This window comes from Castanea sativa, chromosome 12 (genome assembly GCF_040712315.1).
Source record: "Castanea sativa cultivar Marrone di Chiusa Pesio chromosome 12, ASM4071231v1".
NCBI lineage: Eukaryota > Viridiplantae > Streptophyta > Magnoliopsida > Fagales > Fagaceae > Castanea > Castanea sativa.
In genome coordinates this window covers 12,569,235-12,591,769 of record NC_134024.1, presented here as the reverse complement: position 1 = coordinate 12,591,769, position 22,535 = coordinate 12,569,235, and the positions used below count along the sequence as shown (strand labels likewise).

The 22,535-nt window shown below is 35.4% G+C and overlaps 1 protein-coding gene across 1 annotated transcript; it reads right to left on the bottom strand.

The window, feature by feature from the left end:
• Nucleotides 1-2,222: 2,222 nt before the first annotated feature.
• LOC142620995 (tripeptidyl-peptidase 2-like) lies at nt 2,223-18,146 on the bottom strand. Its single transcript, XM_075794313.1, has 14 exons — nt 18,039-18,146; nt 17,744-17,856; nt 17,505-17,675; nt 16,950-17,083; nt 16,745-16,840; nt 16,537-16,654; nt 16,207-16,283; nt 15,760-15,832; nt 13,652-13,737; nt 13,505-13,556; nt 11,582-11,677; nt 8,289-8,387; nt 5,751-5,843; nt 2,223-3,506 (listed from the first exon to the last, which is right to left on the bottom strand). The coding sequence occupies exons 1-14, from the start codon at nt 18,052-18,054 to the stop codon at nt 3,312-3,314; spliced, it is 1,419 nt and encodes a 472-aa protein (XP_075650428.1). The 5' UTR covers nt 18,055-18,146; the 3' UTR covers nt 2,223-3,311.
• Nucleotides 18,147-22,535: the final 4,389 nt, after the last annotated feature.

Here is a 22,535-nt window from a genome sequence, read left to right as displayed (position 1 = left end):
TAAATAGTTAAACACATTTATATCTATACAATATCTAAAAATTAAAACGTAGCATTTAAGCTTGTTACATTTTTTTCGAGCCACATCATTGGCCACATCATTTTTTAGTTTCTATATGTTTCTCTAATTTTTTTTAATATTAAATATATTAACCTATCGATTTTATATATTCATTTTAAGCGGTTTTTTTCTAATAATATCTTTGATAGTTTTAACTTTATATATACTTTGTATTTACACATTCATATACTTTAAAAATATTTATTATTGCTACGCTCTTGTTGAGCCACATTAAATTAACTAGCATTTCGGTCAATTTAAGTCTAATTTGGTCTATTCAGTCCAATTGTTTTATTTGGTCCATTTCGGTCCTGTACAGTCTCTCTCGGTCCACTTCTGCCCATTTCCGTGTATAATATGTCTGTTTTGCTGTTGATTAAGTTTTGTTCCACCACAACAATACAACCATCAAACAAAAATAAACAGAAACGAAAACGCAGCTATAGTTTATTGTTAACTTTGTAGCCTTTGTTTCTAAAAAAGAAAAAAAGAAAAAAAATGTGCAGCCTTTCAAATCGACAAAGTTGTGCAAGCTGCTTAGCTGCGCAAACCATGCGGCCACAAAATTCTGAAATCTGTTCTGGTTCTTTCTACAGGTCAAATTATTCTCCTTTCCTTTTTTCGATTTTTTTTTTCTTATTTGTTTTTTAAATTAAGCTAAGCAAAATTATTTATACACAAAATGATAATAGATCCAACAAAATTTAAAGAAAGAGCCCAATGGGCCAAGCTGCGAGCTATAATAGTAGAAAGTCAAGAAGTAACTACACAACCAAATATAAGAATAACCAAAGGCATTTGCAATGGTGGCTGAACAATAATCATCCCAAATGGGTCTGTAGACCAATGTTGAATGGGATCCTTGCATCGGATCCAAAGATGACGAAACTGATCCTAAATGAGAGGTAATTTGGAAAGTTCTTCAAGTTGTAGCTCAATTGACATTTCTTTTATAGCGTTATTAATAGAAATGCCTAAGATTCAAATGTTGCTTTCCCAATTATCAAATTGTATAAAATAAAATAAAATAAAAATGATAAAAAAATTTTGATAGGAATTATATAAGTGCTTTGTATATTCATATTTTGAGTCCAATTTATTTTATTAACCAATTTTTATTTTACTATTAGTATTAGTAGGAGGAAGAAAAAGAGGAACTCCCTCTCTCTCTCTCGCTCTCTCTCTCTCTCTCGCTCTCTTACATTTTTAATGTAGAAACTGGAATTCCCAACTTTAGCTTAAAGGTAAACTATGAAGAGAGAAAAAACCTGTAGTGAAATTATTAAACAAGTGATAATATTTGCTAAATACTCCTACTAGCTTTAAGCCCCCTTACAGCTCTTTTCCCTCCATTTTGATGAAATGTCAAACTTTGGGCGAGTGTCTTTCTTTCTTTCTTTCTTTTTTTTTTTTTTTTTTTTTTCTTTTTTTAAGAATTAATTATTTGCAGCTTCCTAAAACTTTTTTTTTTTTAGGTCTGTACTTTTACTTGGTTTATTTTTTAAGCAAGGTAAGGGGGAAGAAAATAACTAACCCAAACACATGAGGATCAATCATATTGGATAAAGTTAGCCCAAGCTTGAACAAGAGGAGCTTCATGATTGCTAATTTGCTACACAGCACAGCGAGGCAAGCTATTCCTTGCTGAAAAGCAGCAGCCTCACATGCATTTCAACCAGCCCAGAGTGGACCAGCAATAGCATAAACTTTAGGAGGGAACCCAATCACAATCAGCAACGCTGGGAAAGCCACGAGTTTAATCATATGAAAAGTTGGATACCACCATACCAGTATAGGCAGTTGAACACAAGATTCCACTATGGCAAAATCACAAGTTTAAGGAATCACTAATCCCGTGGGGTACATAATAGTAAAGAGCCTAATAAACGCTGAATTAGGATATTTATTAGGCACATCACATGACTTCAGAGAATCTGACTTTACTATGAACGATTTAATTGAACAGGAGTGTGACATTCAATTGCATGAAACGCACTCATTGGATGCATGTATATATGTATGTAGTTCAACTCAAGAAGACTTCCATTTTTTTTTTTTTTTTTTTTTTTGTATTTGGCTTCGTAAGTTGACTTACAGATGCACTAAATACAACTTGCGACTCACACACCGGCTTGTACTTGTGAAATCTTGAATGCTAGTGACTCGATGTATATACTAAATCAAGTAATTTTGGTTTCAGAATTGAAGGGAAGTACAGAGAATGGACATGTTATTTCGAAAGGAACTGTGTGTACAGGAATAAATTATTCGAATGGGACTATAGGGTACTTATTCAATACAAGGCACCTAATCTGAAATTGAGCAACCTTTTAGAAAAGTGGCAAGCTGGCTGGAAATCGCACGTGCATCCATTGTCTCTCATATATTGCCAAATGACTCCATCCAATCTCATCAAGCAAAGAGAGCTTTAGTTCATAGAGCTTCTTCTTTGGAGGTTCCCCATCATCTTGAATTATGTCATTCAATGCCTGCTCCAGTAATAGGTTTAATTGAGACAAATGATCAATTCATAAGTGAAATTCTTCAAATTTTATGTTTTTCTTTTCATGTTGGACGTCATATCCAGCAAAGCAGATGCAATATGATAGATTGACAAACAACTATGGGGTTGCACATGTCTCATTATAGAAACAGGCACTGTCCAGTATTTCAAGAAAATTTTTTGAGATTGGCAGCTGCTTGAAAATATTACCGATCTGAAAAGTTTTGTAATTTGTCAATCATATGAACATTTACATTATTTTGATTAAAGGATGGACAGAGAAATATTACAAAAAATATAATATTATGATACTGGACCCCAAAGTTATACAGGCATGCATAGCATTCTGTATCATTTCAGAAGTTTTAAGTTGAAAAACAATTTGAATGTACTGCTCTAGTACAAGGATGAAGGTATTTCTGCAGGGTGACACTTCATAGACATAGAATACAATTATAATCTCAACTCAACAGGTAAAGATAGTTTTTGTTATTTCTGATAGAGTGCTTTCCCCACCCCCCAGTGCCGGGAGTGGATTTTTCTTATCCTAAAAATGTGTAATAAGACAAACTACACCGTTACAAACTATAGAGCAAATCAACATGCCCGCCTGAAAAACATAGAACTGAACATAGGCTTCTAACTCTAAGTTCCAGCCACCCAACAACCATAAATATATATGTAAACGTGAAATATAAAATTCCATGATTGTCAGACAATAGATGAACATGATGGAAGAAAAATACCTTCAATGCTGTTCCAAGCCTTCCACTACGTCTCTCACATAGAGGGTGCCATATTTAGACGACTTCAAATTAACCCATTTCTTTAATTCTTTGAAGTTCTCTTCAAACAGATCTGGCTGGACACCAAACTCTGGTTGAGATTGATCACGAGTAATCTCCAAATCTTTAGATGAAGCCAAGGACGATGCCTCCTGGCCCTGAAACAATAACGAGAAGGATGATGATAACAACAACAACAATGATGGTGATGATACACAACTACATCAATGAAATTTTTTTTTTTATATAAGTAACGTAAGAAATTTTATTAGAAAAACCAAGCAAGTAAACTAGAAGTGTACTATGGTGGCACAACTTTTGATTGAACTATATCAATGAAATCTTGCTGCTTCTTCTTCTCTTTTTTTTTTTTCGTATTTGCATACTTTCCAACAAAAAATTTACAAAACTAAAATGATAATTACAATTTTTTTTTTAAAAAAAAAACCTACTTAGATGTCACCTAATAATTTCTTCTGAAAAGGGAAATTGACTTTGACAAGAAGACAGATGAGTCTCACTAAATCCAAAGAATCTACATGGTAATAATCAGATGAGTTATCCCATTACCCAATAATCTCTCCAGAGATATGGACTAAAATGGTGGAAGACATGATGCATGAGCTGTGCATACTGTCTGTGCCAATGGCTCTTACTAAAGTTAATTAGAAATGTTTCATCAGCAGCCATAGCTTAAAAATGCACCAAGGAATAAGCCGTATATTATGGCAATCATGGCCTCCAAAGGTGATACATCTTACCTTCTCACTGAAGGAATTCAGACAATAAGCAAACACAGCCCTCAAAAAGTGACATTTTTTTTTTTTGCTAACGTGATTATGTAGAGCTCTTTGAGTATTTAACTATTCCATCGGGTATTTTTAGCCCTTGGTCCCACACATACCAGGTAATTACATGGAAAAGTCTATGGAAAAATCTCTTGGGGTTGGCCCCCAGATGTTGGCCAGAAGTTTCAAAAAGTGACAATTTAGTTTTACCTTTTCAATAATCACTTGCTTGTTGTAAAGGAGGCAATCATTTTCAAGCTAAGTATCACCTTTAAACCACACAAATTGGGATTTCCTATCTTCAGAATTTGGTTCATATAAATCATGCATTGGGATGCAAAAGAATCACATAACTGTGACATCAAACTATCTGGATTTCCTATCTTCAGAATTTGGTTCCTATATTTGTCCTACAGTTTCAATTTCAATTAGAACAACTAAGCAGGCTTGCACATTTCAAACTTCAGACCAATTTCAAATAGAACAGGTAAATAAACTGTGACATCCCTGGGCAAACAAACTTCAGATCAATTTCAAATAAAACAGCTAAACAGGCTAGCACATTTCAAAAATAATAAGCTAACAAATGTTCCATTCCCTAAAGTTTGCATAAATTTAGTTTTTTGCCCCTAAACTTTTTCAAAATCATTGGCACTGTATGTGTAAATCTAGTGGAGATACAGCTGAGCGTTGGTCATTATACTGCTATACTACTCAGTTCTGGGAGGCTTGTGTGATGCAGAGCATTTCAAGAGGCTGTTTACATTTGCAGCCTAGACACAAAACCAATAGCTAAGTCAGTAGCTAAGTTCAGCAATAGTCAGGTAGTTCACAGCATCAGCCTATGCAATTGAGCTCCAATTCATCCAGCAGCCAAGCAAATCCTCTTGTAAGGAATTGGCCAATAGGATTTAGACAATTGTCAACCATCTGGAAGGCTGCCATTGCCAAATTGGGAACTTTTCTTTGAGAACTGTGTGTTCTTTGCAGAGGTGCCTAACGCCCTAACCACCTAACCACCTATCAATTGTTCTAAGCAACTCACTTTCCAACTAGTTCTAAATCATATCACAGCCCATCATACTTCCCTGCATCAAATTGCTCACATGGTTTTTTCTCTTTGTTTAAGTGCAACTTTATTGGACAGGGTGTATGGCTGCCACAGAAGATGTTTGATTTGGAATGCTGTCCTGCTCCTGCTTTGTATAATGAGGATTATTTGGTTCGAAAGAAAAATCTGACTTTTAAGGGGTATGATCTTTCTATGGAGAAGCTGACAGCTGTATTCTTTAACAAAATTGTATGAATGAAGGACTGTTATGGGCAGTCTTCCATCTTTCTCTTTTCCGAATTTCTGGATTTGTTAAAGTGTACTTTTTAAAAGGATCTTTGCTATACAATTTCTATATCTGTATAATTGAGACCACTTCTCTCCTTTTTCCTAGTAAAAATATTCTTTACTTATTCAATATCCAACAAGAAAATGAGGTAATATTTACAAAATTTTACATGATCACAAGCACATGTTATACTTCTTTTCAAAATTTAATTCTCATATAATATTACTTGTGATGTAATTACAAAATTTCTTAAAACAGAAATAATTGCTCCTACCTTTAGAGATTCAATATCTGCTAGTGCCAATCCTTTTTCGTACAGTGCCTCTGCTAATTGGTCACGGGTTATTTCCATCTTCTTCTTGTTTTTCTAGATTAAAATAAGAAATTATCAATTTTTACTCTCCAGAAAATTTAAAGTATGTGAGAGTGGCATAAGGTAAGCAGCAATGAAAAAAATTGTTAATTGAGATCAAATCAATCAATCATTAATATTCAATATATATATAAAAGCAAAGACCTCATGCGAGAGTATATGAAGTTTTGCCATGTGGCGCTCTATATGAGTTTTTTGCAATTCTCTTTATTATGAAACGATTTTTTCCAACCTCAAAAATTAAAACAATGCAGCTTTTATGTTTAGCACTTATTGCTTCATCAAAAATCAATTCACTTCTTCCTCCCTCCTAACATTACAAAAAGAAAAAAAAAAAAAAAAAGACTCTTCACTTCTTCCGGACAAAAAAAAAAAAAACTTTCACTTCCCCATTCAAATTTAAATGCACAATATGGATAAGCACCTGACAAAGTGAGACCAAGCTTTGCACTATTACACATTTACAATAATATTATACTTTCCAAGTAATTTCCAATGAGATCAAACCCATCTTTAAATTTTTTTAAATTTCACTCATTCTCTATCTTAACTCTTCAGTTCTTTCTCTGTCTCTTGACTCTTCACTTCTTCTAGCAAAAACAAAAACAAAAACAAAAAAACTCTTTCACTTCCCCTTTCAATTAAAAGCACACTACGTGCCTGTTTCTTTTGAAAATTATATATTGATGGTGAATCAACAATTCCTTTATGAGTTCATGGACAAAAACTCCTTTCTTAGTGTCTGTAAATAAATATTGCCAACTCTCTCTCTCTCTCTCTCTCTCTCTCTCTCTCTCTCTCTCTCTCTCTTTATTTCTTTCTTTCATTTTTTTTTTCAAAACTTTGTTTGGGATATTGAGTTTGCAGTTTGCAATGTTTGAGGGACGACAGACTCAGGGAGATTGAAGCTTCAACTTTACCTATTTTGGCCAGGGACTAAAGTCACTAAATCCAAGGAGAAAAAGCCACCGGCTCCTAATTTATCAAACCGTTCTTCAGTATCTAAGTCCTAAGAGGTACAAAATACTAATACTCAATTTGTTCATTCTTTGCTGTTGTTTGGTAATGGGTTTTTGATAATCAAACTAGATGGTGGTTTGTTTTTTTTCATTTGAACTGTTTACTGATTTAGACTTTTACTGAGCCACACCGTTTTTGTAATTTATGATTTGGTTTTTGGTGAGTGATTTAAATATGTTACATGAGGATGTGATTAAGAAAATTGGGTACTATTTAGACCCTAAGGCAAAGACAGGTTGAGTAAATAATTTGGTTTTGTTGGGCCGGTAGAAAGATCAATGAGGAAGAAGCTTAATCAATAAATCAAGCTCCTCCATGCCACATGTAGTCGGAGCACAAACTCATGTATCTATATGGATTGGGTCACATTCAAAGCGCCAATGGAGGCAAAACTTTTGTGGGATTTGAAGTGCAAAGAGCCCAAGAGTAATTATATATTTTATTTTGAATCCATAGTGTTTGATAAAATGCTTGACAGAAAATTTATAATTTTTATTTGGCTGTATGATGTAGCAGCCTATATAGTTGACACGAGTGAAACAAATTATATTAGCTACCGGTAAGAAAGTTGTTATTATTTTTAGGTGGATAATTTTCTTTTACCTATTGAGGGGTTAAGTATTATTTGGTAGCAAAGTTTTAAAATAATCTCCACAATCTACACATATTCTATGTCCTACTAAATGATAGAAACTCAATTGTTAAAAATAAGAACAAAGAAAGAAACAATAGAATTGCAAAGGTACAAATTAAGAACTAAGTGGGCCGAAAAAATTATGTGGTGTCTCCATTAATTGAAGGTTAGCCTAGAATCTATATAAACTCAAAATGGTATTAAAAAATTGCTAAATATATTTTACTAGTACACCTTTGTTAAAAAAATTGTTAAATATGTTGAATCATGTCTACCTCAACCGTCATTGAAACTACTTGCTTTATTTATTGGTCAAGTATCATGTATGGCTGTCCGCAAGAGCCTTGACAATATCAAAGTGTGTTTGTTGCTTTGCGTAGACATGAATCACTATGCAACCTTAGTACTGCTATAGTTAAAATATTATTGAAGATGCTTCGTAAGATCAATGCCTTAGTTAGTCATTTCGTATGACAAGGGATAGGTTGAAGGAGTTTGATATGCATAATGTATGCTTGCAATTAATTGGTTTACGATCTATAGATGGTATGCAATAAAATATGCCTACATGCTCCGAAGTTTCTACTATAATTGTAGGTGATTTTAGCAATGAAAAGATCCACCATTTATGCTATAATATATGTAAAAAAATTCCAAAAACTATTTTAAATAAAAGCTTACAGCGTTATCTGCACAATGCGCAGGCAACCTCCTAGTTGCTAATAATGAGCCTCCAGAAAGAGGAAAAGGGGTGGGGGACAAGTATTCAATAAGATGATACACACCTCTGCTTCTTCATCTTCAGGGTCACTTTTGAGCGAAATAAATTTAGCCAACTCTTCTCTGTCAATACTATCAACCACCTCATTTGCACTGTCAATAACCTGCATTGTGGCACTTTATAAGCTCAAGCAAAATAATAGTTCACATGTGCCCTCTCATTTAGGAATGTATACGCTTTTAAGGAAACCTGGAAAGTTTATGACTAATTCATTACACTCCCCAAAAATAATAATAATAAATTGGTACATAAGGGCAATGACCTGCATATTACCAAATTGCAAATAAAAATTTTCACTGACTATGAAACATATTAGACTGTCTTATAAGAAATCCAACAGAGCACATTTGACCAAATGCTTTTAAAAATCACTCTCTCAAAATGAGATTGGAATTGGAATTGGCTAAATTTTGACCCATTCAACAACACTTAAAAAAAAATAAAAAAGGCAAATAACATCCCTCTCTTGAGGATTGGAAAAATGACACTCATCCCCAAACTTAAAGAAAAAAACATTTTTCCCCTTTAACATTCATTTAACTAAACTCTGTTAAATTGATGTTAAAAATGTTGTGCACTAACCTACCATTTAGTTAAGAACATATTTCCAAAATTGCCTTCAACTTATTCTTTGTTTGAAAATGCTCGACTTGGTTGTTACACAATGCTTTGGACATTTACTCATGCTCTATTATCTTATTTCTTTTGCATTTTTTTTTTTGAAGATTTTATATTCGTTGAATGTTTTAAACCAAAATTTTGAAATTAATATAACTAAAAAAATTAGTTTTTGAGAAGTAGTTATAGTATTTGGATAAGCCTAAACTATTTCCCTTGTGTCTATAATGCTTGAAAGGTAATTTGTAATTCAATAGTAGATGCTACTTGTCAATAATTCAGCCAAAGAGACAATATTTGACAATAAAGAAGTAAATGTAAAAATGAGTTGGAAAGTAGAAGCCAATAGCCATTGACACCTCACTTGACTTGCATGAAGAAAAATAATTAATTTGAACTTCTAGAGTTTTTCTTGTACTTTGAATAATTAAAACTAGCTTAATAAATCTATAAATAGATATCTTGTGTGATGAAAATGTGGTCTAACAAAATAAATTGCAATGAAATAAAAATAGCAACACAACAACACTTTGATAAACACACACACACATATATATACATGCACCTATGTAAATTCTATCAAATTTACCCATGTCTAAAAGTTTTTTATATTGATAAGTGACTCTGAAAATTTCAAACTTATTTTTAAAGAATAAAAGCTTGAAACCTTCGACAAATTGTTTTATTTCATAAATTTTAATCCAAAGTATTGGAGAGATGTGCGATTTAAAAATCTAAGAGGATCATCAAACTTTAAAAAATCAATTGAAATGGTGCTAGAAGAGACTAAAAAATCTACTTAAGCAACATGCTTTATAATATGTTTTTTTCATTCTTTATTTTATTTTATGTGAATGCTCTTTTCACTAACCATGGTTAAACTTTAATAGATAGAACTTTTTAAAAAATTGAAATATTCCATTATTAATATTAACAGAAGGGGGAGTGTTATTTTTTTAAAAATTCAAGAGAGGGGAGTGCTTTTTCCTTTCAAGTTTGGAGGTGAGTGTCATTTTTCCAAACCTAAAGGTAAGGAAGTGTAATTTACTCAAATAACTAAATAAATAAATAACCCATTATTTTTCAGCAAACTTTGCATCAACTTTCTGTTAGCGACCGTAAAATATGATGCCTATGGCTGGATTTCTCAGTTTGCATTGTCCTGTTTTGGTTTGCATTTTGATGCATAACAGCTAATGCTCTCTTCTACCCATGAACATCCCACATATATAAAGAAAACTGTGATTAAGTAGGCAGCAGATTATGAGTCAAGATGCAGTACCATCTCATTTCCTTACCCCACAAAATTCAAAATCTCTCTGATTTATATGGTGAAGGTCAAGAAGAAAATGCAGTAAGCATATTCCAAGCAAATAAAGCATAGTTGGTGGCCATCACTAGGCATCTTTTTTTTATATATAAATGTAGACAACTGACCTCATTCGCTAGAACCAGTTGCCAGGAAATTCAAGTACATTCACCCCTGACAGTATGGTCATCACAAGGTATCAGAAATGTTTTACTTAATTCCAAAATTTCTAACCAGGTTTCAAAATAAACAAGGCTATGAAGGCTTGCTGATCATGCAAAGCGCAAGAGACAATTAGAAAAAGAAAAGAGAATAGCAGCCAACGTCTAGTGCCAATGTAGCTTCATGTAGTAGGTCCATTAGCCAAGAATCTAGCCTAGGTGGAAACCTAATCTTTTGAGAGTGATGAAGTACAATACTGTTACAAAAGATTGGTATCTGCACATCAGTTCTACTTAGACAGTTGGGAACCATACCAAGTATTAGGTCTGTGTGGGGCCCAGAAGAATAATCTAGAGATCGATTATGCCGATTTGTATATGTTAAGCCCAATGAGATCGGTTTCCAGTAAATTATGGGATACTGAAACATATAATTGTGATGCAAATTGTTTTTAACTCACACCAGCATCAGGGTTAGTGAATTTTTTTTTTTCTTAAATGGTTTCTTCATAGTATAATGTATGATGGAGTAAGAGTTACAGTTTAATCAAGAAAATGAAAATTTAACAATTTTTTTATTTTTAGGATGAGCTAGGTCCACTGTGTTAGAGTAGATTTCTTTGTATCTGTATGTGAGATACAAAGCAATCTACTCTAACACAGTGGACCTAGCTCATCCTACAAATAAAAAAATTGTTAAATTTTCAAAACAGTGTATCTCTTTCCGATCAAAAAAAAAAAAAAAGGATTTCTTTGTATCTCTTCTAAACAGTGTATTTAACTAAACAGTAGAGACAATAATTCAAATTCTCATACATGGAAACCATGTCAATGGGCTCTAGCTAACGTGGCACCTCCTCCCCAACTTAAAAACGGGTGGAGGGAACGAGCATGGATTCAAGTCCCTCTAGCTGTAACTTAACACTGACAATAAAAAATAAAAATAAAAAACCATTTTTAAATCAATCTAAGATCTGGACCCACTACATTACTGCCTTAAGAAGGCACAATTGCAGCACTAGTGTAAGAGTCATATGAGAAGCCCAAAACAAATACAACAGAGGGCAACTGGAATACTATAATTGCTTGTTATAATAAAATAGACTTCATATCGCCTCTTTTTTTTTTTTTTAATGAGTTTCACATTATCAATATGAAATAAGCAAGATTTTACATTCATTTTGACCATACACTAGTTATAGTGCTTACCTCTTCATCATGGTGGATTTTGTCCTCAACATTACTCTGAGAAAGCAAGCCTTCCAAAATTTTTGCAAGTAATGGAGTGTATTTTGGATATTCAGACTGCCAAAAAACAGATGAGACAGAGAGACTTTAGCACCTTGGGCATAATTTGGCAGTCCAGGACCAGTAGCAGTTCCAGAAAAGACTTAAATAAAATGTTCTTCAATTTGACAAATACTCAAATTAAATAAAAAGTGACAGCAAGATTCTTCAATATGAATGACCACAAAATCCCAATTATATTTTTTGGATAAGTAAATAAAGTATCTACGAGAAATAAACATAAAGGAAGAACCAAAGAACACAGGTTGTGTACTAAAGTATTCCCCTCAAATTACAATCACAAATACTGAACATCCATAAAAAAATCCAAAAAAGACTTTAAACAATTGCCACCCTCTAAATCCCACCAAATTGGGGGGGGGGGGGGGGGGGGAATTTAAATGTTCCAGCTGACTGGAATATCAACAGGCCTAGCTGGCCTTGGAGTTCACAAATCCTGCTACATAATGCCAATAAAACCTTAGTCGTAAATATACGAGTCTAAATTTCATTAAGAATATGACAAGAAGCTAAGCTCTAACCTTAAGAGAGACTGATAACATTTTCTATTCTGAGCGTTCTTCATCATTATCTTGCTTTAGGCTTGAAAGAACTTTTATCTTCACATCTCGAACCTGATTGACAAGCAACAGCATCAAGAATCTGTAAAGCTCAGATAACAAACTGGAAATCTCACAAGTAACAACCTAACAGTCCAGAAAAATTGCATCAAGTAACAACCTAACTTCGTAGTTATCAGTATGTAGCTCCACTAATTCATATTGCCCACCACATAAAAGGAGCCAACTCTTATCCTTTCTCTTCAATACTTATGGCCCCATGTCCAATTCACCATTGGAGATCAATACTTCACTTTTTTTTTTAAAAATATAATTGCACACAAGGCATGATAAACATTTTGACTTTTTTTTTTCTTGGTGGAAAGAAGACAAAACAGGTATGAAAAACCGTAAAACCTCCTGGAAGATTCTATAATAAAGAATGCAAGCACAAAGGCAAAGAACGCAACATTATTAAATTACATAACATATTGAAAGACTTGTTAATTTTATAGAAATTTGTTTGATTCCTACTTGAGGCAATGCAATGGAGAATCAATTTCTCAAACATATCAAATAGAGAGCCCAATTTGCAGCATTAAGAGCAGAGTGATTGAATAAATTTTCTATATTTCTTTGCATATTTAAATACGTATTTCAGTTTATCATGTTTGTTATGATACATACAGAATCTGAAAAATAACAAAGGAACACATACAATACATGATTTGACAACTATTGGTATAATATAAGCAAAAAGGCAAATCACTTGGCATATAGTTATAATACACCCACACCACATTAACACATTTAACTGCTGCACCACACCTACCTCTTCTTCTAAACGATCAGAAACAGTCTTGATGCCAGTTGAAGAAGAACCTTTTCCCTTGTTCTCATCAAGCTGTCAAAGGTATTTGATAAATGATAGGGACATGAGTTGGGAGATAAAATGATAAGAATAACATCAGATGTCACATAGGTGGCACCCAAAAAAAATTGTGAATTGTCTTAGACCATTACAAATGAAACAAAATAGGGGAAAAAAAATACATCACAGAATGTTTTTCAACCTTATTAGGTGGCACTATGTAAGAAAGTTGATATGACACAGGGTTCTTTAGTGGATTTTTCCCCTCTTCTTGTTGACCAAAGGATAGCTTTCCATATGATATTGCCCCCAGCAATAATGATCCTTGTGTAGAATTCTGCACACATATTACAAGTACCAGTTAACACATAAAAATTATTTTTAAGAATGAAAACAGAATGGAAAATGTAATACCTTGGGGAGCTTGTCTTTGGATGGCGGGCCCAAATAAATTGATTCTTTTTTTCTACCAAGAAAGGCATTAAACCATACGTAGGCCATACGTAAATATAATTACATTAACATACGTAAACCATACAAATAAATCATTTAGTGCCATACCCTGGAACTAAAACTGAGGTTTTAAAGGTACTATTTCCCATAACAGGGCCATCCGGTTGAGAGAAAAAGTTCAATCGAATGACATCCTGCGTTAAAAAGAAACCAACAAAACATTTAATCTATGAAGCACGGGTGCGTTTCTGGATTCGGGTGCGGGTGCGGGTGCGGGTGCAAGCACGAGACTCGGCAATTTTTGAAAAAGTAGGGTGCGGGTGCGGCGGGGTGCGGCGATTAAAAAATTATTAAAAATATTTTTATTAATATTTTTTATATATTACTAAGCATATTTTTTTTATATAATTGTAAATATATACTAATTTAAGAGTAATTGGAAATAATAACTAAAAGATTAGGTTCATTTATTCTCTCATTCCACTCTAAAACCGGCCCCACCTACCAATTATCTTATTTATTTCTCTATCTACTCTTTCTTACGTATTCCCTTATCCTCCTTTTTCTCTTTTAAGTCTTATTTCTACCAAATCTCAATATTTCCACATCCCAATTCCCAAATCCCATCCCAACCGTGCATTCAAAATTTTCTTTGAAGTTCTCTTCTTCTTTTTAGCTTTTAGGACTTTAGTTCTCTGAACAGTCTAGACTCTCTTCTTCCTGATGACTGTCAGCTCCAAAAAGTGCCTCTACTTGTGCTGCAGAACTCTCTTCAAGAAACAGTGTGGCTTTGAGTTTAGACTCAGCAAGAAGACGAAATAGGTAGGTTCAGAGAGGGAAAAGGAAGCAAATATCGGCCGGTTTCGGCCAATATCGACTGATTTCGGCTGGAATCGGCGTGAATAGGCTGGAATCGGACCCGAATCGGCCGGAATCGGTGCAAATCGGCTCGAATCGGCGCATGTCGGCGCTAGTTGGCACGAATCAAAAAAAAGAAAAAGAAAAAAAGGGCGAATCGGCGCGTCGGAGGAGAGTCGCCGCGAGTCCGGTGCGGGTGCGGTGGCCCTGGAGCCGCACCCGTGCTTCCTAGCATTTAATTGATGTTAAAATATCCAAACTGCATTGATATCCCCATAAACCCTTTGCAAACAACCCATAGGTACTTATTATTTCAGTGAACAAAGTAATTATAATAAATTATCCTTTTTGAACACTAGAACATATATTGATACCTAAATAGCAGAAGCAGGTTATTTCATATAATCTTTGTTATTTTGAATATCAATGCCACTTAAAAACTTCTAAATCTCAAGCACAGATTAATCCAAACTGCATCAGTTTCAATGTTTTATATAGAGTTATAAGTCCCTGCACTTATAGTGCTTTGTTTACTCTTCTTTCATTGCATGACTTATACTGCTTTTTTTAATCATTTGTTTTTGGTGAGCAATTTCTATGATACTAGTTATATCTTTTTTTTTTTTTTAATATACACTTTTTTATTACTGTGCATTGCACAGATATGCTGCCAGTACACACACACATAAGCATATGCAGAATATAAGCAAAACAAAGTATTTTCAATCAATTCCAATTAACCAACTCCTGAACAGTATTATGATAGGTAAGTAAGAATTCTTTTTTTTATTTAAAGACACCACCCAGATCATGGGATATGTACTGGTGGGGGGGAGAGAGAGAGGATAAAATCCAATTCCCAAACAGTGTTATCATAGTAAAGCACCTACACACACACAGGATAATGCAATGTGGGGGAAGAGACAATCATCCTAATAATTAAGCAACCAGATATTGTACAGCCAATAAATAATGTTAAGTGTATCCAATGCATGAGGTAAAAAAGCTTATAGACAACTATGATAGGAAGTATTCTCAACTATACAATAATTTCTGTGCGTGTTATAAGGCCAGTTTGAAAGGATACTCCGGATTACAGATTTTTACACAAACTACTTCAGTGAAATTCCATAAATGAAATTTCAATTTTCAGTCACAAGATTTTTGTTGAAAAGAAACAGGTAAAGCAAATGTAGTAGTAACATTGAGTTTTTCAGTAAGCGAAGACATGATACAAATAATATCAAGCAAAATGTATTAGGTAAATTGTTGAAGTATAAGATTAAACTAGATGTTTGAAGCATCAAAGAAAAGAACTCATAGACTGTAACAGCAATTTAAAGAACATGATAATCCACCTTCTCTTCCAAATTTCTTTCAGTGAAGAGCACCAACTGCTTTAATTTTTCCAAATATTGCACATTGTCATGCCTGGAAAAAGATAATTGACATGAGAGAAAAGAAAGTTCAGTGGAAGCACCTCTTATTAACTGATATTTGTAATTCTTCAGAAGTTCTTTAATTGTAATAATAAATGTAGTTTTAACTATTGCAGCTTCCCAATATTACACCAATATTGGTGCTTTCTTCTAACAAAAACAGTCAACTTAAGATAAGAGGACAGTTCCATCATTGGTTGTGGTTTACACTGTTTCTTTGGCAAGATAGTAACATATTCTATATTTAAAGAACAATTAGAATACAAAATTTAAATAGCATAAATCAAGTCCAAATGGGCACAATTTTCAGCAGAAAAGAAGAAAGAAAGAGTATGTGCTTGCATGCAGTTATGAAGAGGCCCATACTGATATAGCTGTAGATTATATTCTCCCTTAGGAAGTTTTGAAAAAATTGGATAGACATCACCCATTGCATATATACGCTATAAAAGGAAAAAAATTGAAAAATTGGAATTTAGGTCAGCATATATACATGAAATAGGATTTGGAAGTGAACAACTATTACAAAACAAAAAAGGCAAAAGAAAAGTGCTAGAATATAAAAAGAAAAAATTCACCAATTACTTCAGTGTATGTTATTCAAATATTTTACATTTGAGATTGCTAATTATACACTTTAACTTCCATTAAATATCAAGTGTATATGACTTTTATTCTAATGAAATAGCAAGGTACCCTGTTTGTGTCATAAATCATATAAAATTGAGACTCAAATTTAGTGTCATATACACGGTTGTTAAGTAATGGTATTTGAGGTTTTACTTCGGTTGCATCTTCCAATTTGAACTTGTAACTGTAGAATTAGAAGAATAAATAGATCAATATAAACTCAAAGTGGAGCTAAATGAAGCAGCAAATGAGCAAAAATCACACCATAACTCACGTTAATGCCAGTGCCAGAATCTGTTTTCCAGAAGGTAGATTGTCACGATTTGTTGCAAGGGTACAAAGTTTAGAATCAATAGGGCGATATGGAATTCTTATCTGGAACAAAGAAAGGTAAAAGATACGTATTTCAGTACAATTGACATCATCAATAGAAATTTTATTCATAAGAGAACCTATATCATCTGTACATGGGGGCCAACTTCAGCTTGTTTAGAAGAGCAGCAGGTGCAAGTTTCTCTGATGCCAGCAAAGCTTCTGCATCTATTCTGCTGGGTGCTTCACTTCCATCAAGTACTACTTCCTCTTTATTGATGTTAATCCCATGAAACACAACCTGGGAGTTTTATGTAAAAGTCAAATGTATTGTGATTCAATCAGACTTTTCCTGCTCTTAAAGAAATAACAATAGATATCATAGCCCTAAATTCACCAGAATGAATGCAAGTTATAAAAGCATTTTTCGTTCAGAAACGAAATCTTTTAAAAGGAAAGGAAAGGAAAGTAGGATTCATAAGAAATCTCGAGAACATTTTAACATAATTTGGAACATTAAAAAAAAATCTGTAAAAAATGTGCATATAAAATGGCCAAAGATGTAATATGTACAGCTACATACTCAAGACCACAATTGCCTAGCAATAGAGCCTCAAAAGAAAAACGCAAGATCCAAATAAAGGAAATGATGACATGGCTGGAAATGTTTAAAAACTACCAAAATTCACAAAATATCAAAAGCTCTAATAGAAGTGTGCAACCTCAAATTCAACAATAGTGCTTTCATGACTTCCTATTCCACTTGACCAAAACTGAGCTATAGCTAATTCCATTGTCTGACCAGCCACAGCAGGAAAGGCAACGCTTTTGGCAGCAGGAGAAGAAAATGTCGCAACGCTCTCCCACTTTTGAGGCCTTTGTAAGGGACAAATCTGGACATTTCAAAATTGTTAGAGTAGGTCAAGACAGTCTTGATACAAGTTCTCATTATATGCTGTACCTGAACCGCATCTACAAAGAATCTTCGGGTTGTATCAAATCCTGATGTTTGTATCGTTGCTTCAACCCAACTAGCACCAAGTGGCACTTCTATATATCTTCTTTCTATGTGGCCTAATAATGCAGTAGATCCAAGAAAGAGAAGGAATTAGTTCCAGTGACTGAGTAAGTACAGAAACTAGACAATGGACCACTCGTCCAATTTGTCTTTATTCAATCAAGCCAATTCAAAACAATCAAAACCCATAAAAGTATTGGTAATAAGAGACAGGAGAAAAAGACAGTGGACACTACACCTGGCTGGAATGGCATCCTTGAAAATGAAACTACAGCCAGGCTTTGTGATAGTAACTGGAAAACTTTCTTTGGTTTGAAGTTTGAACAGAAAATTTTGAAAAGTTCTTTGAATTTATGGTATCATTTATTTTAATTTATTTAAGTACTTATTGCAAATGTTCAAAGTTGTGATCTCAAGTGAGGATAAGAGTGCTTCGCAATTGCATTTTTGTCAAAGAAAACAGAAAGTTCTTGTTTTGTTATTTTTGTACACTAACTAAAAAGGGCCAAAAGAGATTATTGAAACCATTAATTGTTGAAGTCTTAAGTATTAGGTTTCAAATAAAATATATAGTAAATATTGGAGGGAAGACGATTTCCTCCTTATTCCCCCAAGAACATACAAATGCATGGTCCAAGAAGAATGAAAGGAAGAAAATCTACCTCACAGTTTGTAATGGCAATGCATGTATTACCAAGGAAATGGTCATACATGTTTTCCACAAGCTTAACTGTCATCCATTAGCACTGAGCAACAATTCCAACAATCCCAGTTTCTCTTGGGTGAGCCTTAAGCAATTACAAATCCTTTGTGTAGGGTCAATGGGCCCACGAGTATGTATCGGGCCAAAGGCCCAATTCGAGAACACTAAATGGTCCAAGGATATGGGAATATTAACTCAAAGAAGCAGTATTGATGGGTAGAGAAGCGGATACTGATCATAGTCATCTCGGAAGTTGGTCCGGGGAGGATTCCCTCTTCAGCTAGATAAAGACAAGGTAGGAAAGGGTTGTCTGATGTCCAAAAGCGATGTTCTAGGAGATCCTGCATGTAAGGACATGCATGGTGGGTGTACAGGATAAGAAAAAATGTTATGAAATATCCAAGATAAAGCTACTACCACCGCATTAAATGCTTTGCAGCTAAATATCTGGCCGCATTAATGAAGAAGTGATGCCTGAGCATTAGGTTTCAGCCTTACAGCTACCTCCAAAGACTTCAGGGATGAGTTGTTGGGACAGGTATCCAAACTAGTAATTTGATCCATACGTGGAAGATGGAGAAAGGAAGAAAGATGATATAAAATGAAGAGAAGACTTTCAGGAAGGTGGATCGGAGAAAAAGAAAGAGAACAAATACTGTAAACATTAAGATCAATATCTGTAACCTGTCTTTAAGAAAGAGAAATACAGGATCCAACCTTCTCGGCTTAAGTCTGAGGACAATTTTTGTTATAAAGACTATCCCATTTATATGATGTTACGATCTAGCCCATTCTCTTTGTTATTTAACGTCACTAGAACTTAGGTTTCAAGCTTACTCTCTACAAATTCATTGTATTGGGCTTTTTGGGCCTATCCCACTCTTATTTTTGGGTTTGGGTGCAAATTGTGTCCTTACAATTGGCGCCGTCTGTGGGAACTCTGGTGTTTTAGGAAGTTTAACATTATGGTAGGCTCAGGTCCACACCATGCAAAGTCTATGGGGTCTCAGTGTCAGGATCATTTCCTGCATCTTGAAAGGGAAAGAGATCGGAAGGGCAATGTGCATACAACCCACACTAGTAGGAGTCATTCACGAGGTGGAAGCAAAATTTCTCACGAGGAAAATGCTAAGGCCATGCAGCTGGAGATTGACCGTCTAAAGAGGAAGTTGCGCCATGATAGGCGAAGGCAAACTCCCTCCTTTTCTGACCCTTCTTCTGAGGACACCAAGGATAGCAGTTACAGGCCCAGGTCAAGAACTCCCCCTGATGAGTCTTTCTCCTATGAGGAGGACAACCTTTATGGTCGTGGGGGTAGGAATTCTTCCTACAAAGGCTTACGAAATGATGCTATGAGTAAGGTGTTGCATCAAATTTCCAAGTCACCCTTTACATGTAGGGTGGAAAGAGGGAAGCTTCCTTGGCAGTTCACCCAGCCAACATTCACCATTTATAATGGCCGTATAGACCCTGTGGAGCATGTGAGCCATTTCAATCAGAGGATGGCAGTGCACTCCAAGAATGAAACTTTAATGTGCAAGGTCTTCCCATCCAACCTAGATCCTGTGGCGATGAGGTGGTTTAATGGCTTGTGGGCAGGTTCTATTGATTCCTTTATGGAACTCACCCGAGCGTTTGGGTCTCGCTTCATTACATGTAATAGAGTTCCTTGGCCTCTGAATTCGTTGTTGTCCATGGCCATGCGAAAAGGGGAATCCCTGAAAACGTACTCCGACAGGTACTGGGAGATGTTCAATGAGATTGACAAAGATTTCGATGATGTAGTGATAAGGACTGTCAAGGTTGGCCTACTTGCCGAGCATGACTTAAGAAAATCTTTGACCAAAAAGCCTGTAAGGAGTGTACGCCGGCTCATGGACTGCATTGATGAATATAAACGGGTTGAGGAAGATCAACAGCAAGGTAAGGGAATAGCGAAGGTTATCCCTCAAGAGATGAGGGATTTCAGGTCGGACAGATACAATAACAATAGGCCCCGAAGGGATTTTGCTGGGCAATTCGGTCCTACCGCTTTTCAGGTCGTTAACACTGCATTTTGAGAACCGGAACATTAGCTGTTGGAGAAAATTCAAAATGAGCCATATTTCAAATGGCCCAACAAGATGGCAGGGGACCCCATGAGGCGTAATCAAAATCTTTATTGCCAGTATCATCGAGAAAAAGGGTCATACCACTGAGGATTGCAGGACCCTGTGGAATCATTTAGAGCAGTTAGTTAGGGAGGGGAGGTTAAAACAATTTTTGTATCGACCCAATGGGCAGGGAGACCATTCAGGCTCGGTAAATTAGGGAAACACTTCTTCGAGGCCTCCTTTAGGTACAATCAATGTCATCTTTTGCTGCTCCTGGGAGGACTGGTTCTCGTCTTTCTAGGGTAATGTTTGTAGCACGAACTCTCGCCGAGGACTCTAATTTAGAGCCGAAGAGGGCTAGAGGGAATATCCAGCCAGCATTGAGTTTCTCAGAGGAAAACAAGATCGGGACTACACAATCACATGATGATGCTTTGGTAGTAATGCTGAGGATAGGAGGGTATGACGTGAAGAGGGTAATGGTAGACCAGTGTAATGGTGCAAAGATTATGTACCTGAACTTATACAAGGAGCTAAACTTAAAGCTTGAGAATCTGATGGCTTATGATTCACTGTTAATAAGTTTTGATGAAAAGGATGTCGTACTAAAGGGCCAAATCAGATTACCTGTGCAATTAGGCTCAGAGGTGGTAGAAGTGGATTTCATTGTGGTAGATGCATATTCTCCCTATACAGCTATTGTAGCAAGACCTTGGCTTCATGCCCTAGGTGCTGTTTCCTCAACTCTACATTTGAAGGTGAAATTTTCATTTGGAGACCAGATTGAGGAACTGGTTAGAAGTCAATCTGTAGCTAGACAGTGTATGGCGGCTGCAATTCTGCATCAGCCTGAGGTTGAATCTTCGGCCTCTGTTGAGGGGGGCTCATAGCAATCAATGACTCTGGCCACACCTACAATGGCAACGGTGGAAGAGCCCGCGTGCGAGGAATTGGAGGAAGTTATTATAGGTGACGACCCTGAAAAATTCTTTCAGGTGGGAGCTCAGTTGCCTCCTAGGAAAGGGAGGAGCTGATAAAGTTCTTAAAAAGGAACATTGACGTATTTGCATGAAATGCTTATATAGGCCCCGGGGTAGATCCGAGTTTCATTTGTTATCATCTAAACGTCAATCCGGCTACGGTACCTAGGAAACAACCACCTCGGCGTTCATCTAAAGAGCATTCTGAAGCTGTCAAGAAAGAGGTAATCAAGCTCAAGAAAGCTGGCGCTATCAAGGAAGTTTTCTACCGTGAATGGTTGGCTCATATGGTGGTGGTGAAGAAAAAGAATGGGAAGTGGAGAGTATATGTAGACTTTACAGATTTGAACAGTGCTTGTCCCAAAGATTCTTTCCCAATGCCTCATATAGATCAACTGGTGGATGCCACTATTGGGCATCCTCAGATGAGTTTTTTGGATACTTTTCAAGGCTATCACTAAATACCTTTAGCTTTGGATGATCAGGAGAAGACAATCTTTATCACTCCAACAGGGAATTATCATTACAAGGTAATGCCCTTTGGTTTGAAGAACGCGGGGGCTACTTATCAAAGGATGATGACCCGGATGTTTGAGCCACAATTGGGAAAGACTATTGAGGTGTATGTAGATGACATGGTGGTGAAAGGTAAAGTGGCATCCATGCATGTGGAAGACCTAAATGACACCTTTCAAACAATGAGGAAATATAAGTTGCGCCTTAATGCTTCTAAGTGTTCTTTTGGTGTAGGGTCAGGTAAATTTCTAGGTTACATGGTAACCCATCTTGGAATTGAAGTTAATCTTGCGCAGGTCAGGGCAATTAACAGTTTACAGTCACCTTGGAATCCTAAAAAGGTTCAGAAATTGACAGGGATGATTGTTGCCCTCAACTGGTTTATTTTCTCGGTCTGCAGACAAATGCAGGCCTTTCTTCCAGTTGTTGAATAAGTGGAAGAG